The sequence below is a fragment of the Balaenoptera borealis genome (assembly GCF_965194805.1).
Source record: "Balaenoptera borealis genome assembly, chromosome: 3".
Lineage (NCBI taxonomy): Eukaryota > Metazoa > Chordata > Mammalia > Artiodactyla > Balaenopteridae > Balaenoptera > Balaenoptera borealis.
In genome coordinates, this window is record NC_138866.1 from 165905149 (window position 1) to 165923182 (window position 18034).

Below are 18034 nucleotides of genomic sequence, written 5' to 3' on the forward strand. Positions count from 1 at the left end.
CCTGGCGGTACAGTGGTTAGGACTCCATGCTTTCACTGCTGAGGGCCTGGGTTCAATCCCACAAGCTTTGCAGCGTGACCGAAAAGCAAGAACAACAAACAAACAAACAAAGAACTACAGGAATGAAATTATTTTGAGATACATATTTTCTGTCTATACATTTTTTGGTTTTGTTTTTTTGGCCTCCCTGTGCGGCTTGTGGGAATTTAGTTCCCCGAGCAGGGATTGAACCTGGGCCCTCGGCGAGAGTGTGAAGTCCTAACCACTGGACCGCCAGGGAATTTCCTGTCGATAACCTTGAAAAGTTTTATTTTAATTAGTTGTACCTCTTCTCATTCAATAAAGAATTTAACCTGCTAAAAGATGGTTTGATCTCTCCTCAATGAAAAGGTTGAACTTCTGTGTCATATAACGGTCCTACATGAGTCCAGTTAGGACTGCCTATAGTACAGAAAATTCCTTCACTACCTCTACCGACATTGCATACCACTAACTCCATTCAGCTAATGATAAATTCTCCTAAAATCGGATCTTCCTGACATCAATTTCTTGCAGTTCAGTTTCAAAAGGTTTAATATTGAATTCAGCAAGCCAAGTCAAATTCTTTTTTTTTTTTTTTAATTAATTAATTAATTTTTGGCTGTGTTGGGTCTTCGTTTCTGTGCGAGGGCTTTCTCTAGTTGCGGCAAGCGGGGGCCACTCTTCATCGCGGTGCGCGGGCCTCTCACTATCGCAGCCTCTCGTTGCGGAGCACAGGCTCCAGACGCGCAGGCTCAGTAGTTGTGGCTCACGGGCCTAGTTGCTCTGCGGCATGTGGGATCTTCCCAGACCAGGGCTCGAACCCGTGTGCCCTGCATTGGCAGGCACTGCGGCATGTGGGATCTTCCCAGACCAGGGCTCGAACCCGTGTCCCCTGCATTGGCAGGCAGATTCTCAACCACTGCGCCACCAGGGAAGCCCCAAGTCAAATTCTTTTTCAAACGATTGGCAGGACTCCTCCAGACACCGGTCATCTTGGTAAATAACACCTACTTGCATCCAGCTGATCAAACCCAGAAACACCTCTTTCCATCATTCCTCATTAAATTCTATTCTTTTTTCTTTCTTTCTTTTTTGGCCACACCGCGCGGCTTCTGGGATCTTAGTTTCCCGACCAGGGATTGAACCCCAGTCCTTGGCAGTGAAAGCATGAAGTCCTAACCACTGGACCACCAGGGAATTCCCTCTGTTCTTTTTTCAAAATAAATCTCATCCCCTTCTTTCCATAACCACTGTCACCACTTACCGGTGCATTATCCCTCTCTGGATTAGTGTAGTAACATCCTAAACTGAAAACATTTCCACTCTGTCCTTCCACATTCTCCACACAGCAGGAAGCCAGAGTAATCTATTACTCTGTAATAGATTGTAATGTAAATCTGATCATGTTACTCCTTAACATGCTTAAAAGTATTCAGTGGTTTCCAACAAACTTAAAGTCCAAAGTCCCTTATCGTAACACCCCGTATAATCTGCATCAAGTCTTCTCCCCAACCTCCTTTCCGTCACTGGCCCTTTAATCACCACGCTCTAGCCACACTGGCCTTATTCTTATTCCTCCAATCAGCTAGGCTTGTCACTATCTCAGAACCTCCAGATGTTCTGTCTACCTGTTCACATCTATTCACTCTTCACTTGGCTATCTCCTACTCATTTTTTACTTCATATCATCAAGATTCCACATTTGCTTTGTTCACCTAGCACATTACTGATGCCCAATAAATAACTAACCACTTCATTTTTTATTACCCCACCAGTACTAGCAAAATTCAAAACAAAACAAAACAAAAGGGAGTGGAGGTTACACAGAGGGACATAATTATATGCTTTAACCAAGAAACTAAAGAACGTCAAAAATTATTTTTAAAACGGAATGTTTTCAAAAACCGTTTATTTGCAAAACTGTGAAGAACTCTCAAAAAAAAAAATTAAAATGTCACCATCAAAAAAGATTTTTAAATGAACTAAGAACAAAACATTGTTACCGGTGATTACTCCTGAAAGAAGAATTAAAAATAAAAACGCTTGGAATCTTTTTTCTCTGCCCTTTTGCTTCAAAAATGAAAAGATGGGGAGGAGGCTGAATCAAAATTTTAAGTGCAAGCAGTCAATAACTTAAATATATCAATATATATTTATTAGTTACTTTCGGTCAAAAAAAGAAAGCATTCATAGGAGATTATTCAAATTTTTATAGCATGTTTGGGTTAAATTCCATTTAAAAGAAAGAGTAGAGAATCCGGGTTGTGAAGACGAAAGTCTTTGAAGAGGCGAAGGATGGAAAAGGAACATCACTTGCTCCCTTTACACCTACGGCAGACGTTTCCCCTGCCCCCTCCCCACCCCCACCCCAGAACGTCTAGCACTGAACAATGCCTGATGGATTCTGTAGCAAAAATTCCACGCAATCAAATCGATAAGCCAAGGTCTCCATCACGCTCGTATTTTGCTTCTGCTTCATCGTCAGCCCTTTACTCTCAGCGTTGCCCCGATCCCTTCTCAACCCCAGGACTCCAACTGGATTAAACGCTTCCCTCCTACGATCCCTTAAGAGAAACCACTTCCAAGAAACGCAAACGGCAAACGCGGGCAGGGCGGGGGAAGAAAAATGGACTGGATGCCGGACCCACCTGGGGCTGAACGGTGCTCGACAGGGAAAACATCTTCTCCAGGCCGTCAGCGACCTCACCCGCCTGCCGAAACTGTCCCTCTTGTCCACGGCCCAGCGGGGAGGCGCTGAGCCCTTTTTTCCCCTTCTTTTCTCTCTCCTCTCGCCCTCACTCTTCCTAGAAACGGAAAATGGCCTCCCCTGCCTACAGCTGCTGCAAAGACAGACAATCTGCCCCGGAAGGCAAGGCGCTAACGCAACAGTACTTCCGGGGCAGGTGAGGCCGCCACTCAGGGGCGTGCGTCAACGCTCCGCCTTTTAGGGGGCAGCTGACGCCCCCCAAGGTAGTTCACGTTCACGTTGAGTAATGCACGCGCCGGAGCCCCAAAGCTCACTGGCTGTAGTTTCTTTTTAAAGGGGAAAGACACGGACCCTGTTAAATCTTTCTCCAGCTTCGTTATCAATACTTCCAATATATTTTCCTGTTCTGACTGGGCCTTGAGCTATTAATAAGCTCGTTTGCTACAATTAAGTGCTCTTTATCTTCCCCACAATAAATAACTCTTCCTATTTCAGATAGGCAAGTTACATCCTGTTAAAATGTCAAATTACAGGACCAGTCATGCGCATCCGGCTCATCCAGTTTCTCCACATTCTGTGATTTCACTGGCCATTGTTTCACGGACCAGACCGAACTGGTTTACGTTTCTCCCGCGGGTGGGAGGCCGCAAAGGAGTTTAAAAAACAAACAAAAAAAGTGGGATGAGGGCCGGGTCCCACCAGCCTCGTTTGGAGGTCGGGAGAAAACTCTTCAAATCCCTCGATTCAGATTCAAGACCCCGTAATCCCTTTCCCCGTCTGCCAAGAACTATTTGTGCCGCCCCCTGTCCCTACAAACGAGGTACGTGAGCCGCTGTCACCCTGGAAGAGCCTGTGGTTGGTTCAAGAATTTCCCAGCTGCCCCGCCTTCAAGTTCATTGGCTTCTGCGTCGACGCAGAGCAGGTGACAGGGGCGGGGCCGCACTGGATTGGGCGTGGTGTGCGCAGCGACGGGGTGACGTCACGGCCGAAGCGCGGCATGGGCGGAGCCTCACTTTGAAACCAGTTGGCGGGATTTGGGCTCCAGAAGGGGCCTTGGTCGCTGACAGAGACTTGCATCCGGGCTGGCCTGCTATGGAGACCACCGCCGGCGGCGAGATGGAGAGTGGAGGAGGCACGCCGACAGGGGAGTTCGTGAATAGGATCCCGGTGCCACGACCTCCCTCCATTGAAGAGTTCACCATAGTGAAGCCCATTAGCCGCGGCGCCTTCGGGAAGGTGTATCTGGGGCAGAAAGGCAACAGGTTGTACGCGGTGAAGGTAAGAGTCAAGGAATACAGAAAGCGAAAGAGGCCGGCCCTTCGGCCCTCCTTCCCGCCCCCTGAACTGGGCAGGCCCCAGGGCCGCTGGAACGACTAGACGGGTGCCTGGCTCGCTGAAACCTCCGGAGCCCTGCGGGATGACTTCTCACTTGGGGTGACAGAGCGGGCAAGTCGGTGCCACCTCTGCCCCGCCCTTCTCTTCGCACCACGAAAGCTTAGGAGACGCCAGAACTTCTGAATCCTTTTTACTAATTTGGGCTTTACCAGGATTAGGGTTGAAACTTTAAATTTGAAACAGTTATGTCCATATTATATTTTAATTCTATCAGTTTGACAGATTCATTTTTTTATTGAGATGTAACTGACATTTACTAGTTTCAGGTGTACAACATAATGATTCAGTATTTGTCTATGGCGGAGTGATCTCCACAATAAGTCTAGTTAACAACCATCATGACACAGCTACAAAATTTTTTTCTTGTGATGAGAACTTTTAAGATCTCTCTCAGCAGCTTTCAAATATACAATGTAGGATTAACTGTAGTCAGCATGCTGTGATGTAGATTAACTTCTGACCTATATAACCAAAAGATCTCATTAAACCCCACTTTTCTCTTCATTCTATAAATGTAGAATGTACTTATATTTAAAGATGAAGCTGAAATATGTCCCAAATCACTCCTTTATCCTTGCAGTAGTATATATCATTCCAAAGCATTCAAGAGCTTTCAATATATTTGAAGCTGTTCTGGCCACTCTTGATTCTCATCCACTCCCATAGCTTCAGATTACTCACATCTCAGCACTGAGTGATGGTGATAAAGGAAAGAAGCCAGCAGTCTGGTGCAGTTTCAACTTCCTGTTGGACATTGCTGTGTGAATATCTAGCAGGCACCTCGGAATTGTGCTTGCCTAACTTCGAACAATCCTCTCCACCTAACTGCCTCCTGTATTCCTTCTCTCCATGTAATAATACCACCATCTCTGTCATTCAAGCTAGAAACTTCAGTCATTTTAACTTTTCTCTACTTCATCTGTACATTCTCTCTCTCAACTAAGCCTGTCAATTCTGTCTCATATTCATTCGTATTACCCCTTCCATTCCATTCCCAAGCCTGCCCAAGTACAGGACTTCATTTTTTCCATTTATTTCTTTCCCTTTCTTTCTTTCTTTCCCTTTCCTTCCTTCCTTCCTTCCTTCCTTCCTTTCTTTCTTTCTTTCTCCTTCTAAAAGTACAATTCAGTTTTTAGTAAATTAAAGATAGAGTAACCATGACCACATTCCAATTTTAGAACATTTCCATCACCCTGAAAAGACCTCTCTTGCTCATCTGCAATGTCTCCCCCCCTTAACACCCCTAGCCCCAAGTAATCATCAGTCTACTTTCTATCACTATATGTTTGCCTTTTCTGGACATTGCGTATAAATGGAATCATGAAATATATGGTCTTTTGCATCTGGCTTTTTTCACTTGACATGATGTTTTTGAGGTTCATCAGGCCTTCATTTCTATACCTAGTCTATTGGAACAGGCCCCTAACTGGAATCACTATTTTATTCCTTAGACTGTGCCATGCAAGCTGAAGTCCAAACTCCTTAGGAAAGCAGTCATGCTCCAAGTTCTGGCTCTAAACTTCCACTGTATCTTCTACATATTCTATGTTCTAGCCACGCCAGACAATTGGCTAGTCCTTGAATTCTGTGTATTGTCTTGCTTCCAAACTTATGTTTATTCTGTTTCCTCCTTAAGTGCCTTCCTTCCACCCTTCTCTGCTCTTCTCCACCTGTGTTATTTATGTATTAAGGTTCATCTTAGCCCCCCTTCAAACCTTTCCTGACCTTTCAGACCCACCCTATTGAAATTAATTCTCCCTCGCTTCGTATGTTCCCAAGATTTTTTGCGTTTCCTTCTATTATACTAACCAGTCACTATTAGCTGTTGAAATGAAGACACCAATACACTTTTTGATAAGTATTTGTGAATATCCGCTTTGTGTGTAGGGTCTGTGTACAGTGGTAACAAAACGAACATGCCCTCATAGAGCTTGCAATCTAGTGGAATGATAGGTGAAATCATGTTTCAGACTGGCTTTGTCAGTTTCCCTTGTTTTCAAAGGCTCTAAGGCTCTAAGGCTCTAAGGAAAGGCTCTAAGGCTGGAATTTACAGTGTATGGAAAGGCTCTAAGGCTGGAATTTACAGTATATTAATGATTTTATTACATGTTCTATTGAATCTTTGGAAGAAATATGCCTTTTTTTGACTTGTAATCTTCCTGAGAATTGATCTCAATGTTACTAACTATTCAGTTTAGTGCTCCAATTTTTTTTTTAATTTATTTATTTTTGGCTGCGTTGGGTCTTCGTTGCTGTGCGCGGGCTTTTCTCTAGTTGCGGCGAGTGGGGGCTACTCTGTTGCGGTGCGCGGGCTTCTCACTGCGGTGGCTTTTCTTGTTGCGGAGCACGGGCTCTAGGTGCGTGGGTTTCCGTAGTTGTGGCACACGGGCTCAGTAGTTGTGGCTTGTGGGCTCTAGAGCGCAGGCTCAGTAGTTGTGGCGCATGGGCTTAGTTGCTACGCGGCATGTGGGATCTTTCTGGACCAGGAATCGAACCTGTGTCCCCTGCATTGGCAGGCAGATTCTTATCCACTGCGCCACCAGGGAAGCCCTAGTGCTCCAATTTTAATGTAGATTATCGTTTTGCTTCCTTACCAATTACCTGGAGATTTTAAGAGTAGTTATTTATTTTCTATAACACAGCATATGAGACTATTAAGTTTCAGTAAACTCTAACCATTTTTAAGAAATTTTTTTCCCAGGCAAACAAGCATACATTCTTCCTCTTTCTGTTTCTATTTCCATCCATCAAAGAACCAGAAATTTAAAAAAATGAATTAGCTACTATTTCTCTATGCCTACATTCCTGATTATCTGGGGACGTATTAGGAACATTACTATCTTTTGGCTTAGTTGTAAGGACAGCAGAACAGAATTTTTTTTCTACTAATAGGTAGGGTAGTCAGGGAGCATTTGCTTACATCTTTTTCCTTATCAAAAGGGATGTGATACTTTTGCCACTTGATACCAAGATAAGCAGTTCTATGTTAAAAAAGTTAACAAAGTTTTGTTTTGTTTTCATCATATTAGCTGTTTTTCTAGCAGAGTTTCCCGCTGGCAATGTGAGGTCCAAACAACATCTGTGTTTTCTCTCTCTGATTGTTTTCATGATGGCAACTTGGAAACCTGAGAATACTTTGTCATAAAAAATAAAATGGATGTGTCTATTGTCATGTTACATACTACAGGTTGTCAAAAAAGCAGACATGATCAACAAAAATATGACTCATCAAGTACAAGCTGAGAGGGACGCCCTGGCCCTAAGCAAAAGTCCTTTCATTGTGCATTTGTACTATTCACTGCAATCAGCAAACAATGTCTACTTGGTGAGTAAATAACTTGACATTTTCTCTTCATTCAGGAATCACTGAACCCAGTGACTTAAGAATTACAGTCTCTGGGTTCAGAGTGCCTGGGTTTGAATTCCAGATCTTGCACGTACTAGCTTTATGACCTTGGCCAAGTTACCTTACCTGTTCTGTTAGTTAGGGTTCTCAGGGAAAAAGAACAATAGAGTGTGTGTGTGTGTTTGTCTGTCTGCCTGTGTCTGTGTGTGTCTGTGTGTGTATGTGTGTGTGTGTGTGTGTGTGTGTAGAGAGAGGGGGATTTATTTTAGGGAATTGCCCTACATGGTTATGGCGCGAGCAAGTCCAAGATCTGCAGGGTAGGCCAGCAGGCTGTAGACTCCGGGAAGAGTTGATGTTGCAGCTCAAGCTCAAAGTCAGTGAAGAGGTAGAATTCCCTCCTCTTTGGAGGAGAAAGAGATGACACCTCAATTTTTTTTCTCTTCAGGTCTTCAGCTGATTGGATAAGGCCCTCCCACATGATGGAGGGTAATCAGCTTTTACTCAAAGTCTAATGGTTTAGATGTTAATCTCATCTAAAAAATACTTTCACAGCAACATTTAGATCAGTGTTTGACCAAATATCTGGGTACCATGGCTTAGCCAAGTTGACACATAAAATGAACTATCACACCTCAGTTTCCCCATTTGCAAAATGAACATAATAATAGTACCTACCTCAAAGGTTGTTATGAAATTTCAATAAGTTGATATAAGCTATGTAGAACAGTGTGTGGCACAGAGTGCTACAAATATTTGGTAAGTAAAGGATGCATAATAGAAATACTACATAAAGCTTGGGGTATAATAAGGAAAGATTTAGGGAAGTGGTGGATTTGGGGTGTATGGACTTAGAGAGTTGCTTGCTTTTCATTTAACACGGCAGCTTACACTCTTAATTCTAATGAGGAATTTGGGTGGGGGCAGGAAGAGGTGAGGATGGTAGGTGTTTTGACTTCAAGTTCTAGATGTTCTTCTGACTTCAGAGACAGTGTGTGGATTAAATGTTTGGTAACTCCAGTAGCTTCTGTTTAGTGTAAACAAACAGAATAATTGACTTTACATCTTTTAAGCCAGTAGTTGGCAAACTGGCCCATGGGCCAAAGAGCACAGGCTCTAGGCACGTGGGCTCAGTAGTTGTGGCGCACAGGCTTAGTTGCTCCGCGGCATGTGGGATCTTCCTGAACCAGGGATCGAACCCATCTCCCCTGCAATGGCAGGTGGTTTCTTAACCACTGTGCCACCAGAGAAGTCCCTACTATAATATTTTTGAGTTATTATTGCTGAAGTCAGATAGGCGGCCATATCTTGTCTACTAACTTCATCACTGGTTTAGATCCTTGATGCTCAAAGTGTGTCCACAGACAAGCAGTATCAGCATTGTCTGAGAGCTTATTACAAATGCAGAATCTCAAGCTGCACTCCAAATCTGCTGAATCAGAATGTGATTTTGTTTGTTTGTTTATTTTTTGGTTTTTGGCCGTGCTGTGTGGCATGTGGGATCTTAGTTCCCCGACCAGGGATCGAACCCGCACCCCCTGCAATGGAAGTGCGAGTCTTAACCGCTGGACCGCTAGGGAATTCCCCAGACTGTGAATTTTAACAAGATCCCCAGGCATGTTAAAGTTTGAGAAGCACTGGCTTAGACAAAAGATTTCCTAGAAATCAAAGCTACTTTGAGACAAAAAGATAAAGTATGACTAAACTTAGCCACAATAACAACAAATAATTGATTATTACTTTCCAGGTACTATACTAAGTACAAGAAACATAAAGATGGAAATGTTTATTACGGAAACGTTCAAACATATACAAAAATTGAAAGATTACTATAATGAACTCCCATATATCATCACCCAAGTTCACCAGTTGGCAACACTTCACCAAATTTGTTTAATCCATTCCAACTCCTCCACCAACCTTTCATGTAATGGTCTTGGCATCCTGTGATTCAATGCCTGGATTTTTTTTTTTTTTTTTTAACATCTTTGTTGGAGTATAATTGCTTTACAATGGTGTGTTAGTTTCTGCTTTATAACAAAGTGAATCAGCTATACATATACATATATATGCGTCTCCCTCCCACCCTTCCTATCCCACCCCTCTAGGTGGTCACAAAGCACTGAGCTGATCTCCCTGTGCTATGTGGCTGCTTCCCACTAGCTATCTGTTTTATATTTGGTAGTATATATGAGTCCATGCCACTCTCTCACTTCATCCCAGCTTACCCTAATGCCTGGATTCTTTATTAAGGCTTTCAAAATGATGATTTTAAAAAATTCTATTATTCCTTCAGCTTTTATTAGCTGGAATTCTTCTATAAAGAGCTTTCCCTTATTATCTATTTCATTGCTCTGAAATACAGCTTGTCTAAGGAAGGCAGAATAAATGCTTGATTCTTTCCCTTTCATTACCAGTTTTCCGAAGTGCAACCTCTAAATAAGTGTGTTTTTTAAAGTATCTTTATGAATTCATGGAATGTTGTAGTTTTGATGTGTTTTAATCCATTGCAGTCATTTTTTTCTGTGTTTAAATTGTCCCATCTTTAGTGAGTGGGAGCCCCTTCAGTTAATTTCTTTGTCTTTTTATACTATCCTAGTATTCTGATAGCTTCCTTGCTTTCTGGCATGACAAGATAGTTAAGGCTCATTTTGCAAATGTCCTGAACTAGATCTAGGCAAGGAGGTCTAGCTCCTTTTTGGGAAATAGTGTCTAGAGACCATGATCTAGGAGGTAGTGATTAGAAAAGTTCATTGCCACTAGGTTGTCATTCCTTTTAGGCATTCTCAGTGGATAGACTAGGAAACACACATTTTTATAGAAAAATATATCATGAGTTCATGCTGATATTTCCAGGTCAAAGGAAAATTACAGAATTTTTGCTTAACATTTTTGAAAAATATATAAAATATAAAAATATTTTGAAAAATATTTGTATTCTTTCACCCTGATAATCTGGGTTCCTAACTATATCTATATATCTATATCTATATCTATATATATGCATATAGTATTTTCAACATAGCAGTACCAGTATTGTTTTCCTAACACTAAAACAAATGGATTCAATTTAGGATTTCTCTGCAATTCTTTTTGCCCTTACGATGTATGTACTGTCAAGATTCTGTTCTCTGAAGTCACTTGAAATAATTCTGTGTGGTTATGAAACTTGAGATAGTGCAAAGTTCATTTATTCCCCTTTTGTATCAGAGATTTCTACTCGAAAAGGGAATCCATAAAAGTACTAGAAGAAAACTGATGTGATTATTTTAATAGGATGGTGCATGTCTTACTAAGTGAAAAATAAAGCCTACTTTGACACAAAATACCATATACATGGTCAGTAAGAAAGGGTAAATACCCCATTAGAAAAATAGGCAAAGAATACAAGTGATTCAGAGAAGAAATATGAAAGACTAAAAGCAGTGTAAAGATGCTAAATCTCCCTAAAAGTAAATAAACATTTAAACAAGTTCATTTTCTCTTTCTTAGATTGACAAAAAGTATTGATAATCATTGTTGATGAGGATGTGAGAAAACAAGCATTCTCATGAGCTCAAATACAGTTATCTGTTTACTTACTTATTTCCCTACTACTAAACTATAATCGTTAAGTGCATCAGTTACATTTTATTCATGCTATATTCCCCATGCTAGCACAGTTTTTGTGCTTAGTAATGTTTTAATGATTCATACCATCAACAAATATTAACTAACCTCTGTGTATCAGGGAAGTGATTGCCTTAAAGAGGAAAGAAATGACCTTATATTATCAAGTCCTTAGTAGGCAATATTTTATAGCTTGAAACTATAGAAAATTTTGAGAATAATGACTAGTACATGTAGAAAGATTAATAGAGCTTTGCAGCCTCATAGCAGTAATGAATTCAGGCAAGAATCACGTATAGTCATATGATGCTAAAATCATTGCTTGAAAGTTTGTTGGGGAAAGAGGGTATTTACATAGTTTCAAAGTATCTTCCCCAGATTGCCTATTAATTACAAAGAGGGAGAAAATACTTCTTCAGTGGAGAAACCTGGAAGCCACCACCTTAACTAAGTCATCAAAGTTAAGATTACCAGGAATGGAACACACTAATGTTTAGCAGTCTCATCTGGTGGAAGTCACTACGAAGTACTCAACGTAGATTTTGTAGTATTCTTGCCCAATATTCATAACCTGAATTGAATCATAAGGAAATAATCAGATGTCATGAAAGACCGTCCCATACCCCATCCAGCACCCTGCCAAAAAAAGGCAAAAAGTTATTCCAGATTAAAGGAGATGAAAGAGATATGACAACTAAATCTCATGCATGGTCCTGGCCTGGGCATGAGAGACGAGGAGAGAGGCCATCAGGAACAATATTGAGGTAATCAGAGAAATTTGAATACAGACTATACAACAGGTAATAGCATTATTTTAGCATTAAATTCCGTGCATTTTATTATGCTATAGTTACATAAGAATGACCTTGTTGGGAGATACATGATGACCTCTTCAACTTTATTCTTGAGTTAGTCAGCCAAAATTTTAAAGTTATAGATTAATACCAGTTGCTAATGTCGCCATATTTTTTTAAACTGTTTAATCTGAACAAAAATACATGCATGTAAGATATTTATGTTAATGATGTTAATAATTGTGTTATGTTTATTATGTAACATAATCATGTTAATGATTAGCATAAATATTTATTTTTATATTCATATATGTGGAGAGGAAGAAAGCAAATGTGGCAAAGTGCTAACGATGGGCAAATGTAGATGAAGAGAACATGAGAAGTCATCCTGCTCTTCTCACACCTTTTCTGTGTGTCTGAATTTTTGTTCAGACTGAACAGTTTAATTTAAATTTTTAAAAGTGTATGGCAGTATGAGTAAACCTGGTATTGATGTGTACTGCGTGACACCAAGAAAATGTGTCTTATAGGACCATGCTAAAAATGCATAACCATAATGCTCAAGTAAGATATTTTGAAAGTAGTCATATTGGTTTTATTTTGCAATATTTATATTCCTTTTGACAGGTAATGGAGTATCTCATAGGTGGAGATGTCAAGTCTCTCCTACACATATATGGTTATTTTGATGAAGAGATGGCTGTGAAATATATTTCTGAAGTGGCATTGGCTCTAGACTATCTTCATAGACATGAAATCATCCACAGGTAAAGACTGACTTTTCTCCAAACTATTACTTAAAGCACAAGTAATCAAATTATGTATTAAATATTTGAGTCTTAAATATTTGCATAACCCCACATATATGGGTTATCTAAAGTTTGGTAGTAACTTGTGTGAGTTTAGAAATTATATCAACTCTTCTTTCATCTCCCTGTGTGTTTTGAATATGTTGCTTTGTCTTCGGGTATCCCATTTTGTGGAGAATATTGAATCTTTTTTCCACTCCTTTAGCTGTACATCATACAAAAGTGCTATATTTTGTAATGCCAGCTGATTTACAGTGTTTTGCTCTTTGCAAAGAAAGGTTAAGTGGCTCTTTTCGATTAAGGCTTAATCTCACCCTCCTTGAAAGAGGTAAATATGATTTTGACCTGGCTTGAGGTTTATTTTACCTAATGAAGTTTATTTATTTTAATAGAATATGTAATGAATAATGCCAAAGATAACCTAGCATTAAATAGTTAACTTTCTTGTAGATTCAGATATACAAAATATAGTTTGCTTTTGAGAGTTGTTTTCTGCACTTTCAAAGCCACCAGTGAGAGAAAATAAGTCGGGTTTGATTGTTCTGTAACTTTCTGGGTTTTTTTCTGGTAATTCTAAAATCAACACTAGCTCTTTTTTAGTTATCTGCTATTTGTTTTTTATATGTGCAGGGATTTGAAACCAGACAATATGCTTATTTCTAATGAAGGTCATATTAAACTAACAGATTTTGGCCTTTCCAAAGTTACTTTGAATAGAGGTAAGAAACACAGCAAGTAAGTACCTTTTAAAAAATCCAACACATTTTAGACACTACATTTCATTAACTTATACTGTTTTCTTTGTTAGTTTATAATGAATAAAATTTGATGATTATTTTTTTCTGCAATAGGCTAAAAAAGTATACTGGTATTTTCATTCAATTAAAGATGAAAACGGATTAACTAATCTTATATCCTCAAAGGTCCTTGAAGATCTTTGGATCTTCAAAGAGGAAATGACAGTTTCTGTTCTTCCAAATTTTTATCCCTACTGAAACTGGTGCTGACCAATTAAACATCAGTAAAATGACTAAAATAACTACAACATGATAGACAACTAATACCTAAAGAAATTATTCAAATATACATGACCACCACCTTGATAAACAGGGGGCAGAGAAAATAAACACAGAATTCACAAATACATATATATGGGAGTATGTTAATTTCACTACTCGTAGCACTAGAAATGCTTATTTAAAAAAGTAATAAATGAATCATTTCACACTATTAAGCTAGCCAAAAGAAAAAAAGGAGAGCTGAAGGTCCAGTGTTAATGAGACTGCAGAGAGCACAGGAAGTTTTCCTAGGGACATTGTAAATAAGCATAGTTCTTTCCAAAGGAAATTGACCAGTATGATTTAAGAAACAAAGCTTTTAATTCTTTTCGACCTAGTGACTTGTGTCTTGGAATTTATTCTAAGGAAATGGTTCAAAAGAATAATATATATGAATAAAGTTGTTTGTAGCAGCATTGTTTCTAACAGGGAGAAACTAGAAACTACTTAAGTTTATTATAGAAACATGGAGAAATGACAGCTTCCTGACTTGGTAGCATGTTGTATTATCTACCAAAATGGCAGAGTATGGAAATAAATGAGCAGTAGAACCAAAGATTGGGTTATAAATTATTAACCATGGGATTATAAATATTTGAAAGTAAATAGAGAGCTACAATTCTTTATTTGCAAGTACAAATTTTGAAGCATTTTGAAGACCCAAAGATTTTTCATATGCTTGGTAAAATGTGACCTGAGTTGATGTGGACCATTTATAGTTTTTATTAATCCTACCTCACGTGACTACCCATACTTTTCATAGCAGAAATAATAAGTACAGATTGTAGATGAAAAGCACTAGGGATGTTCCATACTATACAGTATATTAATCACTTATTTTTCTAAAATCTAAACATTTTTTAATAAGGCAAATCTAACTCCTCAGTTTCAGAAAAGATATTGGGAAAAATTACAAATGAGAAAAATTTTGTATTTTTTTTCCTTTTTTTCTTTTTTTTTTTTTTTTGGTCTGCGCTGTGCGCCATGAAGGATTGTAGCTCCCCTACCAGGGATCAAACCCGTGCGCCCAGCATTGGGAGCTTGGAGTCTTAACCACTGGATCACCAGGGAAGTCCCAGAAAAATTTTGTATTAGGGTGATATTGCTGATGAATTTAAATTATTTTTGTATTATAATATTAATATTTTTTATTTTTATTTTTTCATATCTCATGGTTTAGCTTAAAGATGGCTCCCAAACATTGTGAATTTAGGTTAATATAAATAATTCTATGAAAAACATCTTGGGGGCTTCCCTGGTGGTGCAGCGGTTGGGAATCCGCCTGCCAATGCAGGGGACATGGGGTTCGTGCCCCGGTCCGGGAGGATCCCGCGTGCCGCGGAGCAACTAGGCCCGTGAGCCACGGCTGCTTAGCCTGCGCGTCTGGAGCCTGTGCTCCGCAACAGGAGAGGCCGCGATAGTGAGAGGCCCGCGCACCGCGATGAGGAGTGGCCCCCGCTTGCCACGACTAGAGAAAGACCTTGCACAGAAACGAAGACCCAACACAGCCATAAATAGATAAATAAATAAATAAATAAATAAAAACAAAACAAAAAACAAACATCTTGGAGCATACAGGTTTTTCTGATTTGGTTTCTTTCTTTTCCTTTTTTTTTTTTTGGATTGTGATTTTAAAAAACTCATAAGGTAAAATTTACCATCTTAACCATTTTTAAGTGTGTACTTTAGTAATATTGACTCTAGTCACATTGTTGTGCAACAGATCTCTACAACTTTTTCATCTTGTAAAACTGAAACTCAGTACCCCATTTTCCCCTCCCCGCAGCCCTGGCAGCCACAGTTCTACTTTCTGTATGAGTTTGATTACTTTAGATACCTCATATAAGTAGAATCATTCAGTACTTGTCTTTTTGTGACGGACTTATTTCACTTAGCATAGTGTCCTCAAGTTCATCCATATTGTAGCATGTGACAGGATTTCTTTCTTTCTTAAGGCCAAATTTTATACACACACACACAGATATACATATGCGTGCCGTGTTTTCTTTATCCATTCACCTGTCGATAGGTATTTGGGTTGCTTCTACCTCTTCGCCATTGAGAATGATGCTGCAATGAACATGAGTATGTAAATAAGTCTTAAACACCCTGCTGTCAATTCTTTTGGGTGTATACCCAGCAGTGGAATTGCTGGGTCATATAGATCAAATTTTAGTTTTAATTTTTTGAGGAACCTCCACTGTGTTTTTCATAGTGGCTGCACAGTTTTACATTTTACAATTTACCAGCAATGCACAAGGGTTCCAATTTCTCCACATTCTTTCCAAATCTTTTTATTTTCTGTTTTTTGATAGTGGCCATCCTAATGGGTGTAAGGTAATATTTCATTGTAGTTTTGATTTGCATTTTTCTATTGGTTACTAATGTTGAGCATCTTTTCATAAGCATGTTGGCCATTTGTATATCTTCTTTAGAGAAATGGCTATCCAAGACTTTTGTTCACAATTTAATTAGATTACTTGGGGTTTTTTGTTATTGAGTTGTAGTTGTTTCTATATTCTGTATATGAACCCCTTATCAGATAAATAATTTACAGATATTTTCTCCCATTCTGTAGGTTGTATTTTCAGTCTGTTGATTGTTTCCTTTGATGTGCAGAAGTTTTGAAGTTTGATATAGTCCCATTTGTTATTTTTGCCTTTTTCCTGTGCTTTTAAAGTCATAACCAAGAAATCATTGCCATAATATTTTTTAACTTGTTTAATTTGTAAAATATTTTTAAAGAAGATTATTGTCGTTTTTATTGTTTCATCAAAGTGAGGTATAAATGAAATTCATTAAGTTCAAACTTTCATCCTACCTTTTAAAGTCTTACACCACATACAAAGCGTTACACTTCTCTTACTACTTTTGATAGCTAAAGAAAATAGTAAAATATTATGTGTGAGTGCTGAATGTTCTATTTTACAATGTTACACATTGAAACCTGATAAAAATCTGTATCATTTTCTATCTTGCCCTATACTTACATAGTTAGCTCACATGAGGGGCCCACAATTTATATTAATTCCTTAAATAGATTCTGTTTTTGAAATTTATTTTATATTCTTAATATTTTGATTCCTTTCTTAGCGGTTTTTACAACCTCCTTTTCTTTTTTTTTTAAAATAAATTTATTTATTTATTTATTTATTTATTTTTGGCTGCGTTGGATCTTCATTGCTCCGCGCAGGCTTCCTCTAGTTGCGGCGAGTGGGGGATACTCTTTGTTGCAGTGCGCAGGCTTCTCATTGTGGTGGCTTCTCTTGTTGCGGAACACGGGCTCTAGGTGCTCAGGCTTCAGTAGTTGTGGCACACGAGCTCAGTAGTTGTGGCTCACAGGCTCTAGAGCACAGGCTCAGTAGTTGTGGTGCACGGGCTTAGTTGCTCCGTGGCATGTGGGATCTTCCCAGACCAGGGCTCGAACCCATTTCCCCTGCATTGGCAAGTGGATTCTATTTTTTTTTTTTTTTAACATCTTTATTGGACTATAATTGTTTTACAATGTTGTGTTAACTTCTGCTTTATAACAAAGTGAATCAGCTATATGTATACATATATCCCCATATCCCCTCCCTCTTGTGTCTCCCTTCCACCCTCCCTATCCAACCCCTCTAGGTGGTCACAAAGCACTGAGCTGCTCTCCCTGTGCTATGCAGCTGCTTCCCACTAGCTATCTATTTTACATTTAGTAGTGTATATATGTCTATGTTACTCTCTCACTTTGTCCCAGCTTACCCCTCCCCCTCCGCGTGTCCTCAAGCCCATTCTCTATGTCTGCATCTTTATTCCTGTCCTGTCCCTAGGTTCATCAGAACCATTTTTTTTCTTTTTATTTTAGATTCCATATATATGTGTTAGCATACGGTATTTGTTTTTCTCTTTCTGACTTACTGCACTCTGTATGACAGACTCTAGGTCCATCTACCTCACTACAAATAACTCAATTTCCTTTCTTTTTGTGGCTAATATTCCACTGTATATATGTACCACATCTTCTTTATCCATTCATCTGTTGATGGACACTTAGGTTGCTTCCATGTCCTGGCTATTGTAAATAGTGCTGCAGTGAACATTGTGGTACATGACTCTTTTTGAATTATGGTTTTCTCAGGGTATATGCCCAGTAGTGGGATTGCTGGGTTATATGGTAGTTCTATTTTTAGTTTTTTTTTTTTTAATTTATTTTATTTTATCCATTTATTTAATTTTTGGCTACATTGGGTCTTCGCTGCTGCACGCGGGTTCTCTCCAGCTGCTGAGAGTGGGGGCCACTCTTTGTTGTGGTGTGCAGGCTT

At 39.2% G+C, this 18034-nt stretch overlaps 2 protein-coding genes across 11 annotated transcripts in view; one reads left to right on the top strand and one right to left on the bottom strand.

Annotated features, from left to right (window-relative positions):
• The window catches only part of YME1L1 (YME1 like 1 ATPase), a 33417-nt gene extending 30529 nt beyond the window's left edge, over positions 1–2888 (bottom strand). The window contains exon 1 of the mRNA XM_082385411.1: positions 2670–2888. Within this exon, the coding sequence (XP_082241537.1) occupies positions 2670–2702 (33 nt within the window). The 5' untranslated portion in view covers positions 2703–2888. The remainder of the gene's footprint in view (positions 1–2669) is intronic.
• Positions 2889–3734: 846 nt separating this feature from the next.
• The window catches only part of MASTL (microtubule associated serine/threonine kinase like), a 75007-nt gene continuing 60707 nt past the window's right edge, over positions 3735–18034 (top strand). For all 10 annotated transcript variants that reach the window (XM_082385380.1, XM_082385379.1, XM_082385374.1 and 7 more), the window contains exons 1-4: positions 3735–4006; positions 7311–7448; positions 12497–12636; positions 13309–13397. In XM_082385380.1, the coding sequence (XP_082241506.1) occupies positions 3821–4006; positions 7311–7448; positions 12497–12636; positions 13309–13397 (553 nt within the window). In that variant the 5' untranslated portion in view covers positions 3735–3820. The remainder of the gene's footprint in view (positions 4007–7310; positions 7449–12496; positions 12637–13308; positions 13398–18034) is intronic.